Source organism: Rhinolophus hipposideros (assembly GCF_964194185.1).
Source record: "Rhinolophus hipposideros genome assembly, chromosome: 10".
Taxonomy (NCBI): domain Eukaryota; kingdom Metazoa; phylum Chordata; class Mammalia; order Chiroptera; family Rhinolophidae; genus Rhinolophus; species Rhinolophus hipposideros.
In genome coordinates this window covers 9,073,679-9,090,378 of record NC_138056.1, presented here as the reverse complement: position 1 = coordinate 9,090,378, position 16,700 = coordinate 9,073,679, and the positions used below count along the sequence as shown (strand labels likewise).

Sequence of the window (16,700 nt, the reverse complement as noted above, 5' to 3'; positions counted from 1 at the left end):
GTCTTGTGGGAAGAGAAAGGCATCCCTTCTTCTAGGTGCTACACCTGACACCAGGGTCCTCTGCTTGCAAGGCAGAATCTGGGCTGCCTCTCAGCACCTTCTGTCACCTTGCCAGGTGCACTTTTGCAGTGCACAACTCTGCAACTGCATGCTGTGGTCCTGCTGGCACCAGCCCCTTATTTTATAAACGAGGAAGCTAGAGAGGGTGTGTGAGCTGCTCAAGGTCATACAGGACGTAAAGGCAGCAGCAGCCCTGGCTGAGGATGTCCTCCGTACCTTGCACCCAGCCCAGCATGCAGAGGGCTGACTCAGTGAGCCAGCAGCTGCCCCCCACCCTCCCCTGCCCCTAAGTGGGAGTCTGGTGAGTCGCTCTGCTGGCCCTAGGCCTGGATGTACCCAGCAATCTTGAGTAGAAGGCCTGGAAGCTGTCCGTGGTCTGGCTGGGGCTCCATGTGGGATGTGGGTGGCTCCAGCTGGCTCTAGTATTAGAGGAGGGGAGTAAAGGACACAGTCTCTCAGCTACAAACGAGCCAGACTCAGGACCCAGTGACAGTCCCACAGACTGTGGGTGGGGCCTGCTGGTCCATGACCCCCAGCAATAGGGGTCACTCACCAAACTAGAGGTTTGCCACCTGAGCTGGCCACAGTGAGGTGGGGGAGGGTCAGCCAGCCCCTCCCACCCACAGTCACACCCCCCCCCCCAAAGCACACACAAATACAAGCACACAGACCCCTGAAGACACGCATGTGCAAACACATACCGTATACATAGGCTCACTAACAACCACACACAGACACACATGGAAACAAACATGTACACATGGTTCTTCACATAAACACCCAAGATGCTTCTCCAGGCAGACACAGACACACACATAGGCAGACCTACTGACACATCAACACGCATAGATACAGACACAGACACTCCAAAATGGATGGACAGAGACTTATAGGACACACGCACACACACACACACACGCACACACACCGCTCCACTTTTCCATTTCCTCCCCAATACGGTCCCCTTACAGCTCATGTTTCCTGCTTACCCTCCCTTTCTCTGGCTCAACAGCAGATACAGTGTCGGGGACACTAGAGCCTGATTGTACCCTCTTTCCACCACCTGCCCCTCCCCCATTGCCCTGCACCCAGCTTCCGGCTCAAGTGAGCTGGGGTTGCTTCACCCTGTTTCCGGAGCTGAGCTGCAGATGCCACCCAAGGGGAGGGGGCCGAGCAGCACCTCTGTGATCCCTTAGCCCCTGCTTTCTCCTCTGCAGCCTCTCTCCGGGCAGCCCATCCTGGCCTCCCTGTTTGGGTCCTGGGCCCCAGCCCAAGGGGCTGTGTGAGGACAGAGTGGCCCAGGGCTCAGGGTGGCAGTAAGGGGACCTAGGAGGGGCCAACACCAAACCTGGGGGGTTCTGGAGTCCCCACCTGGTGCAGGGCCTGGATTTCCCATCTCCCAGATGAGAACACAGATGTGAAAGGTGGAGCCACTCACCGCAGGTCACACAGCCAGTGAGCACTATGGGTGGGGGTGAGACGTGGAGAGGGAGCCCAGAGTGGCAGTAGCTGGTGGGAGGGGAGTGGACCCTCGGGTACGTCAGCTTCCTGACCTTTGCCTACCCACTGAGTTATTGCAGGGCAGGCCCCGTGGGGGAGGGGAGGTGCGGCAGACTGAATTAAATGGGCAGAATGACCAGTTTGGGGCACTGAGGGAGGCAAGGTTGTGGGCAAGGACACAGAGGAGGGACCAGCCCAAGGCTTGGTCAGAAGGGGGTGGAGAGTGCGTGTGGCTGAGAGGTGGGCAGCCCCTTGTGAAAGGCGGGTTGGCCAGGTTTTAGTGACCTTGACGGCCATGTTAAGGAGCTTTCTCTGTTCCCCTCCTTGATTATGAAACTCAACAGGGTTACAGACCACATCTGTCTTGTTCAAAGCCGAAACTCCGAAGTCCAGGACAGTGACTGGCACATCTGTAGGCCCTCGGTAAATATTAGCTGAGTGAATGAATGAATAAATGAATGCACGAACGAACGGTGCCTGCCAGCAGGGGCACCAGATGTGGGCTTTTGGGTGTCACCTACCCTGGCCCCAAGATGGCAGTGAACCAGGCTCCCTTCATCTGTGCAGGCTGGCAGCTAAGACCCTGCTGTGCCCCACCACTCTCTCCTGGAAGCCATGGCTGTGGCCCTTTGGGACTGTGGCCCCTTGGCACCACCCTGTGGTGCCAAGGCCACCCCTTCTCTCTCTGCATGTGCTCCCCTCACAGTGTGCCTAGCTTTTGACCGAACCCAATCAAACTCCTCTGCAGTGGCCTGAGGGCCTCACATTCCAGCCTTGAGCCCTGGTTGGCCCCAAGGCCACAGTAGGGTCAGTGTCCGCAGCCTTCTCTGCATGGCCAGGCAGGAGGGGTGGACACGTCTCACCTGTGGCTACTCAGGTTACTGAAACTCTGTCAGAAGGACTGGCTTTTGCCGTCACTCCCCCTCTGTGCTATCAGGTGAGTGTGGATGCTGATGTCGTGCCTGCATTGTCAGGGCACCTGTCCCCTCCCCGCTCTGAGAACGGAGACTTCGGTCTGGCCCCAGCCAGCACCCGCCTGAGCTCAGGCTGTAGCAGAGTGGAGCTGTGCAGGCCTGAGCTCTAGAGTCAGACTGCCTGGGTTCGGATCCTAGCACTCCACACCCCGAGGCTGCCTCCTCCTACCAGCTGCGGAGGTCACCTGAGTATTCTGAGCTGAAGCTAACGGCAGTACCCACCTCGGGGGCTAAATGATAGTAAATGACGTAGAGAGCGCTCAGCTAGCTGCCTTGATGCTGGAGCAGAGGAAACAGAGGCCTAGGTAGGAGCGTGGAGCTGGGCAAGTTCACACTGCAGAGAGTCACAAGGTCTGCCTTTGTCTCCTCCTGCTTGGCCCTGGACAGGCCCCCTCAGGACCCTTCTCTGGGAGCAGGTCCCCTCTTGTCTGGGAGAGCCAGGGTGGTGATTCACCTGTACGGCCTTACCTGGAGGCCTCGGCTGCCTCTCAAGGGGGCCAGGCCCCACCCTGTCCCTGAGGCCAACTTCTGCCTGGCTCTCCTGGCTGCTGCCTGCCTCTCCCCTCACCTGCAAACCAGGTTTTGGGGGTTTAGGAGAGTCACTCTTTCCAGTGGGTGCCAATCGTAGCTGCTGCCGAAAGCTTCCTGCCCTCCCCACAGATATTTTAGGAACCATTCTGAGAGGTACAATGACGATGATTAGCCTTTATTAAGCCCCCACAGCCTGCCAGGTACTGGGAATTTTCCGTGGGCCTTCATCTTTTCAGCAAGAACACAGAGGGCCTCCCTCTGGGGGAAGTTTGGGGACACGGGTGGGTGCTGCGCTGACGGCACTGATGTGTGGGTGTGGAGCCCCGAGTGCTGATGGGACAGCAGAATAGGAACAGACGTTGGGTGCCACACAATCGGGCCCCTATTCTGATGCAAGCAGACATGTGTGAGGCTACTACGCGTCATGGCACTGCGGCAGCTGATGTTGACAGGTACCATCTGGCCTAGGTCACGTGGTGACATGCAGAGCCACCAGCTCATGGGCTTGACAGCTGGCCAGCTGGGAAAAGGCATCTGTCCGTGGGAACTGGAGACCGGGGGTGGGGGATGGCGAGAAGCCCAGCACGGGGAGGCTGCAAGACGGTGGGTGGGCTACATGGAGACAGATGGAGGGCCTGAAACTCGGAACCCGGTCCCTCATTTCCTCTCTGACCATCTGGAGGGCCACCCATTCCCGAGGAAATGTTCCCTGAACAGTCAAATATGCAAGGACAGAGGAGGAATCAGACCCGGGAAACTGCCAGCCAGGGCCTCTGATCAAGGTCAGAGGAAGGTCTGTGGGGCGTCCCAGGCATCCCAATACTCCTTGCTTCTGAAGACACTACTAGAGACAGGGCTCTACCAAGAAAATTCTTTGAGTTGTAAAACTTGACCCTGGAAGGACCTTTGTGAGACCAGGTCAGCCTGAGCCAGAGAGATGAAGCAAACTCCCCAAGCCACTGGTTGTTCAGACACGCTTGGGCCTCTCTGCTCTGAGTATAGGCCTTTCCCATCACATCACTGAACTGGGGCCTCTGGTGGGCAGAAGTGGGGACTTCCGTTCTTTTGCTGAAGAAAAGGTATGTGAATGTGAGTGTGTTCGTGTGCTTGCGTGTGCGTGTTGTGTGTGTGTGTCTTCAGAGGTCCCAGGTAGAGATCAGCCAGAAGGGCATCCATCTCGCTCGCTCACTGTACCTTAGAGAGAAAGGTTGGGTGAGATGCTGAAGGAATTGTGTTCAGGAAAGCCTTTATGAGGCTCTGGGCCCAAGCAGCCTTGCTATGGGCCCAACGACATGGTGTGACCATATGGCCCCGTTAGGTCCCTATAGTAAGACTTTGCAGCAAGGCTACATTCTCCTGGTGGGCAGAAGGCTAGCACTGAAGAACATGGGCAAACTTATTCCTGAGCACATCTGGGGCATGTGGCAGTGTGGGGACTCCTGGGTGTGACAGTAACGGCTCTGGGGCCATGGGGCAGTGGTTCCTCCACTATGATCATGTGACTTTCTTAATGATCGTGGGCTGGAGTCTGGCCACGTGGGCAGGCAGCAGTCAAGGAGAGCTCTTTGCAAGCTACAGCAGCCAACGTTAGCTAATCTGAGAAGAGGAATTTATTAAGATTTCAGAGCTCGCAGAATCTTCAGGTGGACCTGAGAACAAAGCTTAGAGGTTACCCAGCCGAAAAGTGGGTCCAGACTGCCCCATGGGTCTGAGCCCATGGTGACAGCATGCCTCACCCATTGCTGGGCACTGGACACCGCTTCTGCTGCTACTCCCCCACCCATCTTCAGAAGAGAATCTGCACCATCCCTTTTGCTCTGCATTTCTCACTTCCGATTCAAAATCAGGGGTGGATGCTTGTGATGGGTGGCTTCCAGGTCACATGCCTGCACCCAACTTGCGAAGGAAGCTGGGGAGGTCAGTTCCCCGCGTTTTCAGCTTCCACAGTGGGACTTGTGGGTTCTGTTTTGTAAGGCAGTTGGAATTCTCCAACTTAGGAGAACGCTGGGCAGCCCAAAGAGTTGGAGTGTCCTTCACATGTGGGTTGCCAACAAGAAGGCAGTGAGCACTTGTGGAGTGTCTCCTGTGAGCTAGCGCCTTACACACCTGCAGGGACACTACTGGCCCTGAAGGGCCCTGGGTGGGACATGGGAAAAGATGCCCTTCCTCAATCCCAATGGTTTACCAATCCACGAGGTCCCTGATGAAACGGGGCCCCTTGGACACGGTTCCATTGTGGGTTGCACAGTCTATCAGCCGGCCGTCAGCCACACCTTGCTCATTTTGGAGGTGCAGAAACTTCTGGATGCTCCCCCTCATGACACAGGGCTGTGTAGAGGATTCAGCAGAAGGGCTAGCTCACCTCCCTTTTGACTCTGCTGAGGCTTCTCCAGAAAGGTGGAGGGTGGGGGGCTTGTGGGAGGCCTGTTGTGTCCTCAGGCCACACCTGGTAAGGAAGTGCAGGTCTCCTCTGCCCTGGCGTCCCCCAAATATACCTGGGACTTTTTCATGCCACCCTCAGGTTCAGCCCAGACAGGGGGGCCAGGGACTCCTTTGTAGGCGGCATCCATGTTTAGGAATGCTGCTCTGCCCCTTCTCTCCCACCTGCTAGATGAGCCTTTATCTCCTTTTGGATGGGATCCTGGTTTCCGGGATGACACGTGCTTCCCCACTTCGGGGCTTACAGCATCAACTTCCTGCTCTTTAAGTTCAAAGCCAAGCTTTTGGACCTACAAAAAAGATTTCTCTCTCAAAACCCCACGCTTGCAAGGCTAGTCTCAAGTCTGGGATTCAAAGCCTCTGTTGCAATTCAAAGCCAAGGATTGGACTCTTTGTTCTGAGTTTCCCTTGGAGAGTGAGAATATAGGATGTCAATTTAACATCTCAATAGAGGGGAATGGATACCAGAATATGTGAGTATCTCACAATGACAATACCCAGCTCCCTATTATCTCACTGATGCCTCATGACAATCCTTCCTGGGGAGAGTGAGTGCACCCATTCCAGGGCTGGGACCAGGACGAGGTGGCTGAGGCACTTTCCCAGGCACAAAATTTGAAGTGTCAAAAAACTGAGTAATTTGGACAAATAATAGTTTCATGCCATCATTTTAAAAATCAAAATTAATGCAAAAGAATCCATAATGAACAGATGAACAAAATATCAAAATTTTAAATACAGACAGGATTAGACTACTGATTTTTCCTTTTGCCACCGGCTCCAATATAGTTCATTAGAGCACTGGCACTGATTCTGGTCTTTATTGCATTAAACGATTATTTACCTTGATTACTGAGTTTTTGGGCCCCTCCTTAAATTTTGTGCCTGGGGCGAGTGCCTTGCTCACCTCACCCTAGCCCCGTTCAGATTCATTCTTTAGATGTGAGAATCAAGGTTCAAAGAGTAGCTCAAGTGGAACAGATGGCCCCAGGGAATCTGTGGGAGAAACACGTAGGTCTTAAATGGGTGCAGTGCAGTAGCCCCGGGGGTGAGAAGGTCCGACTTGAAGCTCGTCACAGATCTAGGAAGGTACAAACTTGCGGACAGCTGCCTGCCATGACCCCTGTAGTCTCTTCCAGGAGGAAGGAGTCATGCTCAGAATACATTTTGGGAACGTGGAGGCCTCCCAGAAGCCATTACAATGGTCAGGTTCCCCTCCATGGTATTGAGCTACGTGCCTGGGCACCAAATCAGCTTTACTTCCTTGGCCCCTGTTGTTCCAGGTGTCATGTCCCTGGGAGGGATAGGGGAGGACTCTCAACTTTCAACAGACCAGGCAGGTCAATCTCAGAGCTCTGGTTTCAGGGGAATGTGATCCCTAGGGTGTATCTGAGGAGCATGATGGCAGTGGCTAATCTAGCCTCATGAGTTTGGCTATCGAATGATGGACTCTGAGCCAATGGTGGGCCAGTCATTGCCTGGTATTTGCTAATAAGCAAACCCTGGGCCCCGGTCACAGCCTTAGATTACCTCTGGACTTGGGGGCCTCTTTGCTCTGCCCTCTTGAGCTTATATTAGGGTTCTTAGGCTTGCCCTGTGGGTTCTAGGATGCCCCCAGTGGGGCAAACACACTGAGCCCCGAGACCTGGGATCAAAATGTCCAGGTGGGGCAGTCCTGGAAATCTTTTTGCTGTTTGCAGGATGGGGGCAAGCATTTGGACCTCCTGCATAGTTTCTTCAATTTCCCCCAGTGGAGAGAGGCAATAAGCCATAGGAGAAGTCCAGGCTTTGCAACCAGATAGATTGGGTTTGAATCCTGGCTTTGGCCCTTTCTAGCTATGTAACCTTGATCGAACTACTTACCCTCTCTGAATCCATTTTTCTCATCTGTAAAGCAGGGGAATTTAGTACCTGCCTAGCAAAGCTGTGGTGAAAGGTAAATTAGATAACCTGGAGGTGCTCAGCAAATGAGAACCATAATCATGTGTAGAAGAGGACCGAGATGAGAGGGGTACAAGTTACACAAATTCCTTCCCCCAACACACACACACTCACACACACACACACACACACACACACACATATACACCCCTTTCTTGCAGCTGCAGCCAAAGGGATCTTGTTAAAATGTGTGTCAGATAATGTTACTCTTCTGTTCGAATTCTCGAATGATGTCTCACTCCCAGGCAAAGCCAAAGCCTTCACAAAGGCCACGGGTCCTTGATAGTTACCCCTCCCCCCACTTACTTTCTCTCTCTGACCTTTCGGCAATGCTCCCTTGCTGCTCCATGACGTCAGGCACACTCCCACCCCAGGGTCTCAGCCCAGCCATCCCCTCTCTTAGAATGCATTTCCTCCAGACACCTGTGTGCATGGCTTGCTTCCTCTCCTCCTTCCCAGCTTTGCTCAAATGCCATCCTGTCAATAAGGCCTCCCAGCGACTCCGTTGCAGATGGAGTCCTCAGTCTTCCTCCTCTCTGTTCCTTGCTTTACTTCCTCCACAACCTGACCATCGCCTGACCCCCTCTGAAATGCCTTTTGTTGATTATCTCCACTCCCAAGTCCCACAAAGGCAGGTTTTTTTGATCTGGTAATACGTTCGCATTCATAGTAATCCCCAGAGCCTAGGCACACCAGTAGGGGCTTAATGTTTGTTGAATGAATACCTGGATGAAGGCGACATCCCGAGTTCTGAGGGGAGCAGGTAAGGGAAGTGGGCCATGGCATGAAGGATGTTGTCACTTTCCTTTTTTGCCACATGAGGGAGTTGCAGTAGACCCCGGGTGACCATGAACCCGTGGGAAGTGTGCACGTCATTGGGTGAGCCTCTGCCTCCATGTTTTTTTCTGGGACAAGGGTCCCTAACTTCCTGCAGACAGTTGACAGAATCTGTGCTCTCCCAGCGGAGCTAAGCACCCTCCCTGTTCTGACATTTCATGGCTGGGTCTAATAGGCTCAAATCTTTGATCTCTAAGGACCTCTGAGGCTAACGTTCCATGATCTTATTCAAGAGTCAGCAGCCACAGGGGCCCTTGGCCCTAAAGAGGAGAGGGGGAACCAGAGGGGCGCCGGGACAACATTGTATGGTGAGGGCTGGGGGAGGTCTGTGTGGACACAGGAGTGGAGACAAAGGAGACCTCTATATTACATGTGTTGTTTTCCTCCTTTCATGCAAAAGAAGTGGATTTAAAGCAAGTATGACTAAATGTCTACAATTGTCAATGCTGGATACGGCACAGAGGTGTTTAGCACAGAGAGCTTTGTACTTTTCTGTATGTCAAAAATTTCTTTAGAAATATAGATTTAGAGGTGGGCAGGACAGTTACAGCTTATGATTAGGAATGGGGACTGTTTCTGGGGGCCTGAGGGACCCGGACTTTGGGCATTTTTTCAGTGTGTGTATGGGCAGAGGGGATGGCTGGAGTCTGGGCCCATTCCTGCAGCTGCAAACCCACTGTCCTCCCTTGCTCCCCCTTCCCAGGTTTCAGTTTTCCTGCCTTCCTGGGGAGTGGAGAAAGGCTGAGAGGCCTCGTGCTGGGGGTGAAGCTAATTCATTAGTGACGCCTCAACAAGGGCTGGGAGCCCGCAGTGCCAGCGTGATTCATCAACATGATTGCCCGCTGCCAGCCTGCGTGGGCCTGGAATGCCAGCACATTTTACCTGTACCCACTGAGAAGGACCTGGTGGGAGGCAAAGGTACAGAATCTACCCAGAGCAAGAAAAAGACTCAGAAAAAGAAGAGGGCTGGTCCCCGGTGCCCTGGAACCTAGAAAGCTTTGTCAGGCTGGTGCTGGAGTTGCAGGGCACATGTCACTCTTGCCCATTCAGGCAGAGCCCAGGAGGGCCGCCTGGTGCTGGAGTGTCAGCTCCAAGCATGTGGTGAGGGGGGTGCTGGCTAGGCTTCCTCCTCCACAGCGAATGTTTCCTTGGGGGAACTGCTTGAGGGGCAGCAGGGGGTGGGGTGGGGGAGATGCTTATCCTTATCCTGTCAGCTTGGCTGGGCTTCCCTCAGCTTTCTGGTGTGTGAGGCAGCACTTCCAAGAAGTTCTCCCAAATGAGTAGAAAGGAGAGCGTTGGATTGGGGTTTAGGAGAGGTCTGGAAGGAGCGTGAAGCCCCTCTGGCTGGGGCTCAGAATCCTCCTACACCCCAGGTCTTGTGTCTGGGCTCCTCTACCTCGTTCTGAAGTTCTGTTTGCATCTTGTCCGTCTCCATCCCAGGACAGGGGTCCGGGCTAGTTCCTGGCTCAAAGCAATACCTGCCTCTGTGTCCCCTGTCCCCTGTTCACTCGATGACACCCCTTGCACGATTACAACAGCTATTGCTCTGTTCTTTCGTTCCTTTATCATATATACCAGAGGTGCCAAAAAATGTACACACGTTTTAAGAGATGTTAACACTTTGGTCAATGTTGCTCAAGCAGTAGTTCGCTGTAATCAGAAGTGTCTGGACCCTGATGGTAACCACTTTGAGCACCTCGTGTTGTTGCAGAAGTCAAACGTGACTTGTATTCATCTTTTGTTATCAGTATATATTGAGTATTACAATTTTAATATAGTTTTTTCCTTTCTTAGAATGTATATACAGGGTGGCCGGATGGCTTAGTTGGTTAGAGTGTGAGCTCTGAAAAACAGGGTTGCTGGTTTGATTCCCACATGGGCCACTGAGCTGCGCCCTCCATAGCTAGACAGAAGACAACGAGCTGCTGCAGGGGCAGCCAGATGGCTCAGTTGGTTGGGGCACGACCTTTCAACCACAAGGTTGCCGGTTTGACACCCGCAAGGGATGGTGGGCTTCGCCCCTTGCAACTGGACCTGGAGCTGAGCTGCGCCCTCCACAACTAAGATTGAAAGGACAACAACTTGGAAAAAATCCTGGAAAAATACACACTGTTCCCTAATAAAGTCTTCTTAAAAAAAAAAAAAAAAGAAAATGGCGACTGGACTTGGAGCTGATGAGCCCTGGAAAAACACACTGTTCCTCAATACTCCCCAATAAAAATTTTTTTAAAAATGTGTATACATTGTTTTGCCATATACATATGGCCAAATACGTATTACATGGGTGTTCACATTTGTCAAAAGTGATAATACTGTACACTTACAATCTATGCATTTCACTGTATGTAAAGTTTGCCTCCCTTTTTTAAAATGTTAAACATTTTCATTGAATACCTACAGTGTGCCACAAGAAAGATAAAGTTGCCTGCCCTGTGGAGCTTATATTGCAAGGGGTGTGGTTCTTATCTTGACGTTGCAGTGGCCACTGCTCTCAGTCCTTGAGCTAGCCGCCCTCTCCAGCTGCCCTGGAGATGGGAGTGGGGGTGGGTCAGAGGGCAGGGTGCTGCCCAGAGGTTGTTCCTTCAGCCAGTTACATGGTCACACGGAGGAGGCATGGAGCCTGCACACTCTGCTCCCTAACTGTAACCTCTACTCACTGTGAAACCTTAAGCAAGTGCCTAATCCCTCTGGGGCCACTTTCTTCATCTTTCATATGGGACTAACGATGCCTTCTTCGTAGTTCTGGCATGAGAGTTAGAGGCTCCATTATGAGAAAATTCATTGCTAGAGGTGGAGTCATCATTATTTCCACTTATTGGCGTGGTATATGGCTAAGAGCACAGGCTGGAGAGTCGCACTCCCTGGTTTCAAATCCTAGCCATTCATCACCCAGCGGGGTAAGTCACCCACTCAAGCCAAACGTCTCAGAGCCTCCATTTCTCCATCTTTAAAACTGGGGTAATGAGGGTACCTACCTCATAGGCATGTCGCAAGAATTCAATGCAATGCTCTCAGTAGTGCTGGGCACACGTCAGGCTGGCAATAAATGGGAGCCAGTGTTTCTGCCTGGAGCTTTGGCAGAAGGGCTCTGAATGGGAGGAGAGAAGGCAGGGGCACAGGGCTGGGCTGTTGGCGGGAGCATGCGCAACAGGAAGAGTCACAGAATGAAAGTGGTCAGCGTCGCTGGTGCTCAAAGGCGCTCACGTGTCCCAATCCTCTGTCCGCTGCAAGCACACAGACTTTGAGCATAGCAGGAGGGACGTAGCAGGAGATAGGGGTGTGACTACACTAACGAGGAACCTGTTGGGTAATGAGCGTGTCCGGGGCAGGCAGGGGGACGGAGCCAAGCCCCGAGTTCCTGAACATCCTCCGATGTGACCCACCCTGAAATGGGCCAGAAAGTAACACTGTGCCGAGTTACAATCCTGAAGTGATTCTAGCGGGAAGACCGGTCGCATGCCGCTGGACGTAAGTGGCCGGCAGTGACCACAACCCTCAGTCCCTCCTCGAGACCCACGTGTCCAGAGTCCTGGGTCGCGGGCCGGCGTCTTCTCCGTCCTCGGTCCCCTTCTTGGACTTGCCACTCTGGGAGCATACGACAGCACACCGAAACGGCTCGTTGTGACCGAAGAGTGGACAGCACCTAACGTCGGGTCTGTGTTGGCACAGAGCCTGGCTTGTGAAGAGCGGACCTTAGGTTCTTTCGGTTCGCGCTGGCTCCAGGGCGGGTCTGTTGGGCGGCCGCGGAGCCGGCCTGGGTGCCCCGACCCCGCACCCGCCGCACCTTGGCCCCGCCCCGCTCCTCCCTCCCTCCGCCTCATTGGCAGCCGCACGCGCGTCGGGGGTTGCCAGGGCGACGTGTCGCTTAGTTGCGAGTCAGCGCAAAACCGATCCAGTCGGCCACCAGCGGAGGGAGCTGGGGGAGGCCCGAGGAAGGGCAGCGGAGAGCGGCGCGCGGCGGCCGGGCTCCAAGCGGGCGCCTCCTCGCGGCCCCGCACGGCCCCCCTCCCGGCGCAGGGGCAGGCCGGGGCGGGGGGCCCCGGAGCCGGCGCGGCCTCGGCCCCGTCGGGGAGACCAGGGGGCCGCCAGGTCGGAGCGATGCCGGACGGCGGCGGCGGCCCCGGCTGGGGCCGGTGACCATGGGCATCGCCGAGTCCACTCTGGACGAGCTGCCGTCGGACGCGGAGGAGCAGCTGCGCCACGGCGAGCAGCAGCTGGAGCTGAGCGGGAAGCGGCTACGGCGGCTGCCCAGCGCCGTTTGCACGCTGAGCCGCCTGGAGAAACTGTACGTGAGCGGCACGGGGCTGCGAGAGCTGCCGGAGGAGATCGAGGAGCTGCGGGAGCTGCGCATCCTGGCCCTCGACTTCAACAAGCTCGAGCGCCTGCCCGACGGCCTATGTCGCCTGCCGCGCCTCACTCGCCTCTACCTGGGCGGCAACCGGCTGCTGGCGCTGCCCAACGACTTCGCACAGCTGCAGAGCCTGCGCTGCCTCTGGATCGAGGGCAACTTCCTGCGGCGCTTCCCGCGGCCGCTGCTGCGCCTGGTGGCGCTGCAGTCGCTACAGATGGGCGACAACCGGCTGCGCGCGCTGCCCGCCGAGCTGCCGCGCATGACGGGCCTGCGTGGCCTCTGGCTCTACGGCAACCGCTTCGAGGTGTTCCCGCCCGCGCTGCTGCGCATGGGCCGCCTGCACATCCTCGACCTGGACCGCAACCGCCTGGGCGGCTTTCCGGACCTGCACCCGCTGCGCTCCCTGCGCGTCTTCTCCTACGACCACAACCCGGTTACTGGTCCCCCGCGGGTCGCAGACACTGTCTTCCTCGTGGGCGAGGGCGCCGTCGAGCGCATGGCGGAGCGCGACGAGCCCATCCCCCGGCCTCCCCCTCGGCGCCGGGCCCGGGCCTTTGAGGACGAGGAGGAAGAAGACCTGCTCATAGGGGGCGGTGGTTCCAGGGCTCTGGCGCCTCCCGGGGGCAGCCTCCGCGCCCTGGATGCCGCTCCAGGACTGGGCACCTGAGCCTGTGCTCTGGGTGATGGGCTCGGCCACTCTGGGAGGAGGTGCTCTGGGAAGGTCTTTGGAAGCGGTGGGCAGAGGAGGGGCGTCTTTGGGTGAGCTGCAGAGGACAGGCAGTCCTGGGGGCCATCTTCAGACATTCTTGGGGAGTAAGAAGACTGCCTCCTGGATGGTCTCTGGGCAGTCATCAGACCAAGAAGTCCTGGCTCTATCCAGTCCCCTGTATCTCTGTGCTGTCCCTGATGGCATCGCTGACAGCACAGTAGTGGCGCCAGCTTCCCCTTGGAACCAGGGTCGCCACTGTCTGCAGAATCATCACCTAGGCTGGGCCGGATGCCTAGGATGCCAGCAGCCTCCCTCCTCCTGGAGTTTGGATCTGCTAGACCCACCTTTTCTGGTGCAGGAGCTGCTACCTCTGGGTGGACTGCATGCCGGTGTGAAGCAGGACTGCTCTTGAATGAGGGCCTGGCCCAGGAGTAGGGGCTTGGAGAGGCCGGTGCCCAGGACAGAAGTGAGAAACGGATTGGGGCCCTAACACCGCAGCTGCCCTTGCCCCTTCGGGGCTCATCGTACATACCTCCCTCCCCAGGCGCCCTAACATTTGTGTGGGGAAAGGGAGCTCAGGAGGCAGGATCTCCACGTCTGTCTTTGATTCAGTTCTCTTCTTCCAGCTTGTGCCTGGAATCTTGCTGGGAAAGGCTCTGCTCCCCTACCCACAACCTGATCCTTCCAACTGTCAATTTTGAAAAGAAGCCACTGTGCCTCTAGGCCTCCTGCACTGAAGAGAGAGACTCTGTGCTCTGGGAGGCTGCCCCAGTGCCTCTCCCACTGCCTGCACTCTCCATTCCCTTAAATGGGCACAGTCAGGGTGGCTGGCACGGCATGGGGCATGGGACGAGCACTGTGTGCCTCTACTCCGTCACCAGGGACAGCCTCAAGGGGGTGAGGAGTGGAGCCTCGCTCTGCAATTCCCAGAGCCAGATCTTTCCCATCCAAGCAATAATGGGAGGAGGGGGCCAGGGCCAGGGACACTCAGGGACACTGTCAGGGGCAGTCGCCCCACATGGTAGTGTTTTCTTTAGGAAGAAAAAAAAAACGAGCTGTAAACATAAATTACATTTCTTGGAGAAAGAATGTGCATTTCCCACATGCCTGTTTATTTATAAGCCCTGGGAGCACTGGGTCCCATTGCTGTGGGGACCCTGGGCTCCCTCTGGCGCTGCCCTCTGTCCATGTGCCCCAACTCTGCATTAAACTGGCCCAGCCAACTGTTAGGTTCTGTCTGGGGAACAAGCACTTGTCCTCAGTCACAAATGGCTTTGGCTGCTCAAAGCTGGTCTCAGGTCTTGCTGTATCTTACTCTCTGCTTCCCAGTCTCCCACTGCACCCTACTTCCTCGGGCTTCTCCAGTTTAATTCTCAGGTCCCTGACTCTTAATATGTTTTTGAATCTCCCTCAAGCTGGGCTGAACTTTCTGTATTTCTTCATTGGGCTGACCCTCCTCCTTCCCCTCTGTAACTCTATTCTTTCCTTCCTTATTCTGTTTTCTTCTGTCTCTTCATCTCTTTTTATTCAGTTATAGGATTACTTTCTCCCCTCACTGTTTAGGGGGGAAAATCAAATATTTAAAGAAAGGAAGAAAATTGTAAAGTCTCAAGCCTAGAGGCTCATCTCCCCTGAGACGATGCTGCCAGGCCACCATTACCATGGCAACAGGACTGATGTCATACAAGACCCAAAGGTCAAGCCTGGCCCATCAGCTCTGCTGGCCATTGGGCTGAGCCTGGGTTAGGAGGAGGTTGGGGATGGTCTGGAGCCATTAGCTTGCAAGTGAGAGAGAAGGCCTTCAAATGCACAGAAAGAGCTGGTGGATGGGGAATATTGGAGGCAGTGTCCTTGTTTAGGAGGAAGAGGGGTCTGGGGTCGCTGCAGACTTTGTCTCTCCCAGGGCTCCTCAGGTGCCCATGCTCCCCCTGTCAGAGGGTTCTGGGAACTTGGAGGAAGGAACTGAGATTTCAGATCACTCGGGTGGAACAGGAGTGGCAGCAGGCCAGAGACTCCTCTGACTCCGTGACTCATGTCATGCAGGGAAATATTCCTGGTCCTGGAATCAGAAGGTGTGGGTTCCAGTCCTAGTTCTGTTAATGACCGACTGACCTTGAGTAAGTCATGGCCCCCTGAGCCTCGGTTTCTCCATTTGCACAGGTGGAGTTGGATTTATTTAGATCTTATGTTGCAACTGAGGATTCCGTGCAACCTTGTGTTTGACCACCTTCCCTGTATGCAAATCTCAGATGGAGGGGGTTGGTAGTGCAGGTGGAGCCACGGTAACCCTGGAATAACTGCTGGCACTGCCAGCCCAGGTGTCCTGCCTCTCTCTGGTCTGTTTTGCTAATCCTCTTCCCCTGCTGCGTTTGCCTGAATACTCTAGGTCGGACAAAGGCCCACGATGAGCCCCCCCCTCTCCCGCCATCCTGACCCTGGGCCCCGGCTTTGCCAAAGACACACGCTTGCTCTCCACCATCAGGAGCCACTTTCTTCTGGAAGTTACAGAGTTTGCTTAAAGTGGTGCTGATCCCTGGCTTGAGAGCAATATTGAGGGGCTCTGTCTCCAGGAGGACATGGGGGAGATCAGGGTAGGAAAGGGGCTCTTGCCAGGGACAGCTGGGCATCATAGCTCCCCTTGATGATGAAGAGAGCGCAGGATTAGGAGTCCTAGCCTGCCCCCCACTTAACTGCCTGTGACTTCTCACTTGGCTTTGGGGGGCAGGAAGTAGGGGAGCCAATTTTGGACAGGCATTTGTAACAATGCTGTTCCTTCAGTTGTGTGGGGGTCGTCAGCAGGGTTAGGGCCATGGGGGAGTCGGGCAGAAGAGCCCTGGAAGAGTTATATTTGTGCCGGGCATGCAGGGCAGAGGCCAAGGCGATCAGCAGATCAGAACTGGAAGGCAGGCAGTGGGGACCGGAGCCCAGGGCAGAGACTGTAGCAGGGGCAAGAAACAGCCCAGGGAAGGAGACCTGCCCACAGTATGAGTAGGAGGTCTAACCCAGTGCTGGACCCATACCGAGTGAGGTCACCTCTGTCCCTGGCTGGAGGTCAGGTCTGGGTGTGGTGGTCATAACCTGCTCTTCCTCCCTCCTGGAGCCTTGAGACAGGCTTCCTGGCGAGCAGAGCAGGGAGGTGGGGATTGGATCCTTGCCTAGCTTTATTACGGCCATCTCCCTCTTCCTGCCCACCCTCAGGGGCTTGGGAAAGTAAGAACAAGGTGCTGGGGAACCGGAGCCCCTGCCCAGAAGCACCTCCCTGCCTCCAAAGCCACTGCATGGGCTTGCTCAGCCATCTGTCCCAAAGCTTCCTCAAGACTCCTGGGTACTCTTGTTCTGAGGATGGACATTTATTAGC

The 16,700-nt window shown here is 55.3% G+C and overlaps 1 protein-coding gene across 1 annotated transcript; it reads left to right on the top strand.

The window, feature by feature from the left end:
• Positions 1-12,168: 12,168 nt before the first annotated feature.
• LRRC10B (leucine rich repeat containing 10B) lies at positions 12,169-14,419 on the top strand. The gene has a single exon (XM_081063077.1). The coding sequence runs from the start codon at positions 12,422-12,424 to the stop codon at positions 13,298-13,300; it is 879 nt and encodes a 292-aa protein (XP_080919203.1). The 5' UTR covers positions 12,169-12,421; the 3' UTR covers positions 13,301-14,419.
• The last annotated feature ends 2,281 nt before the right edge of the window (positions 14,420-16,700 follow it).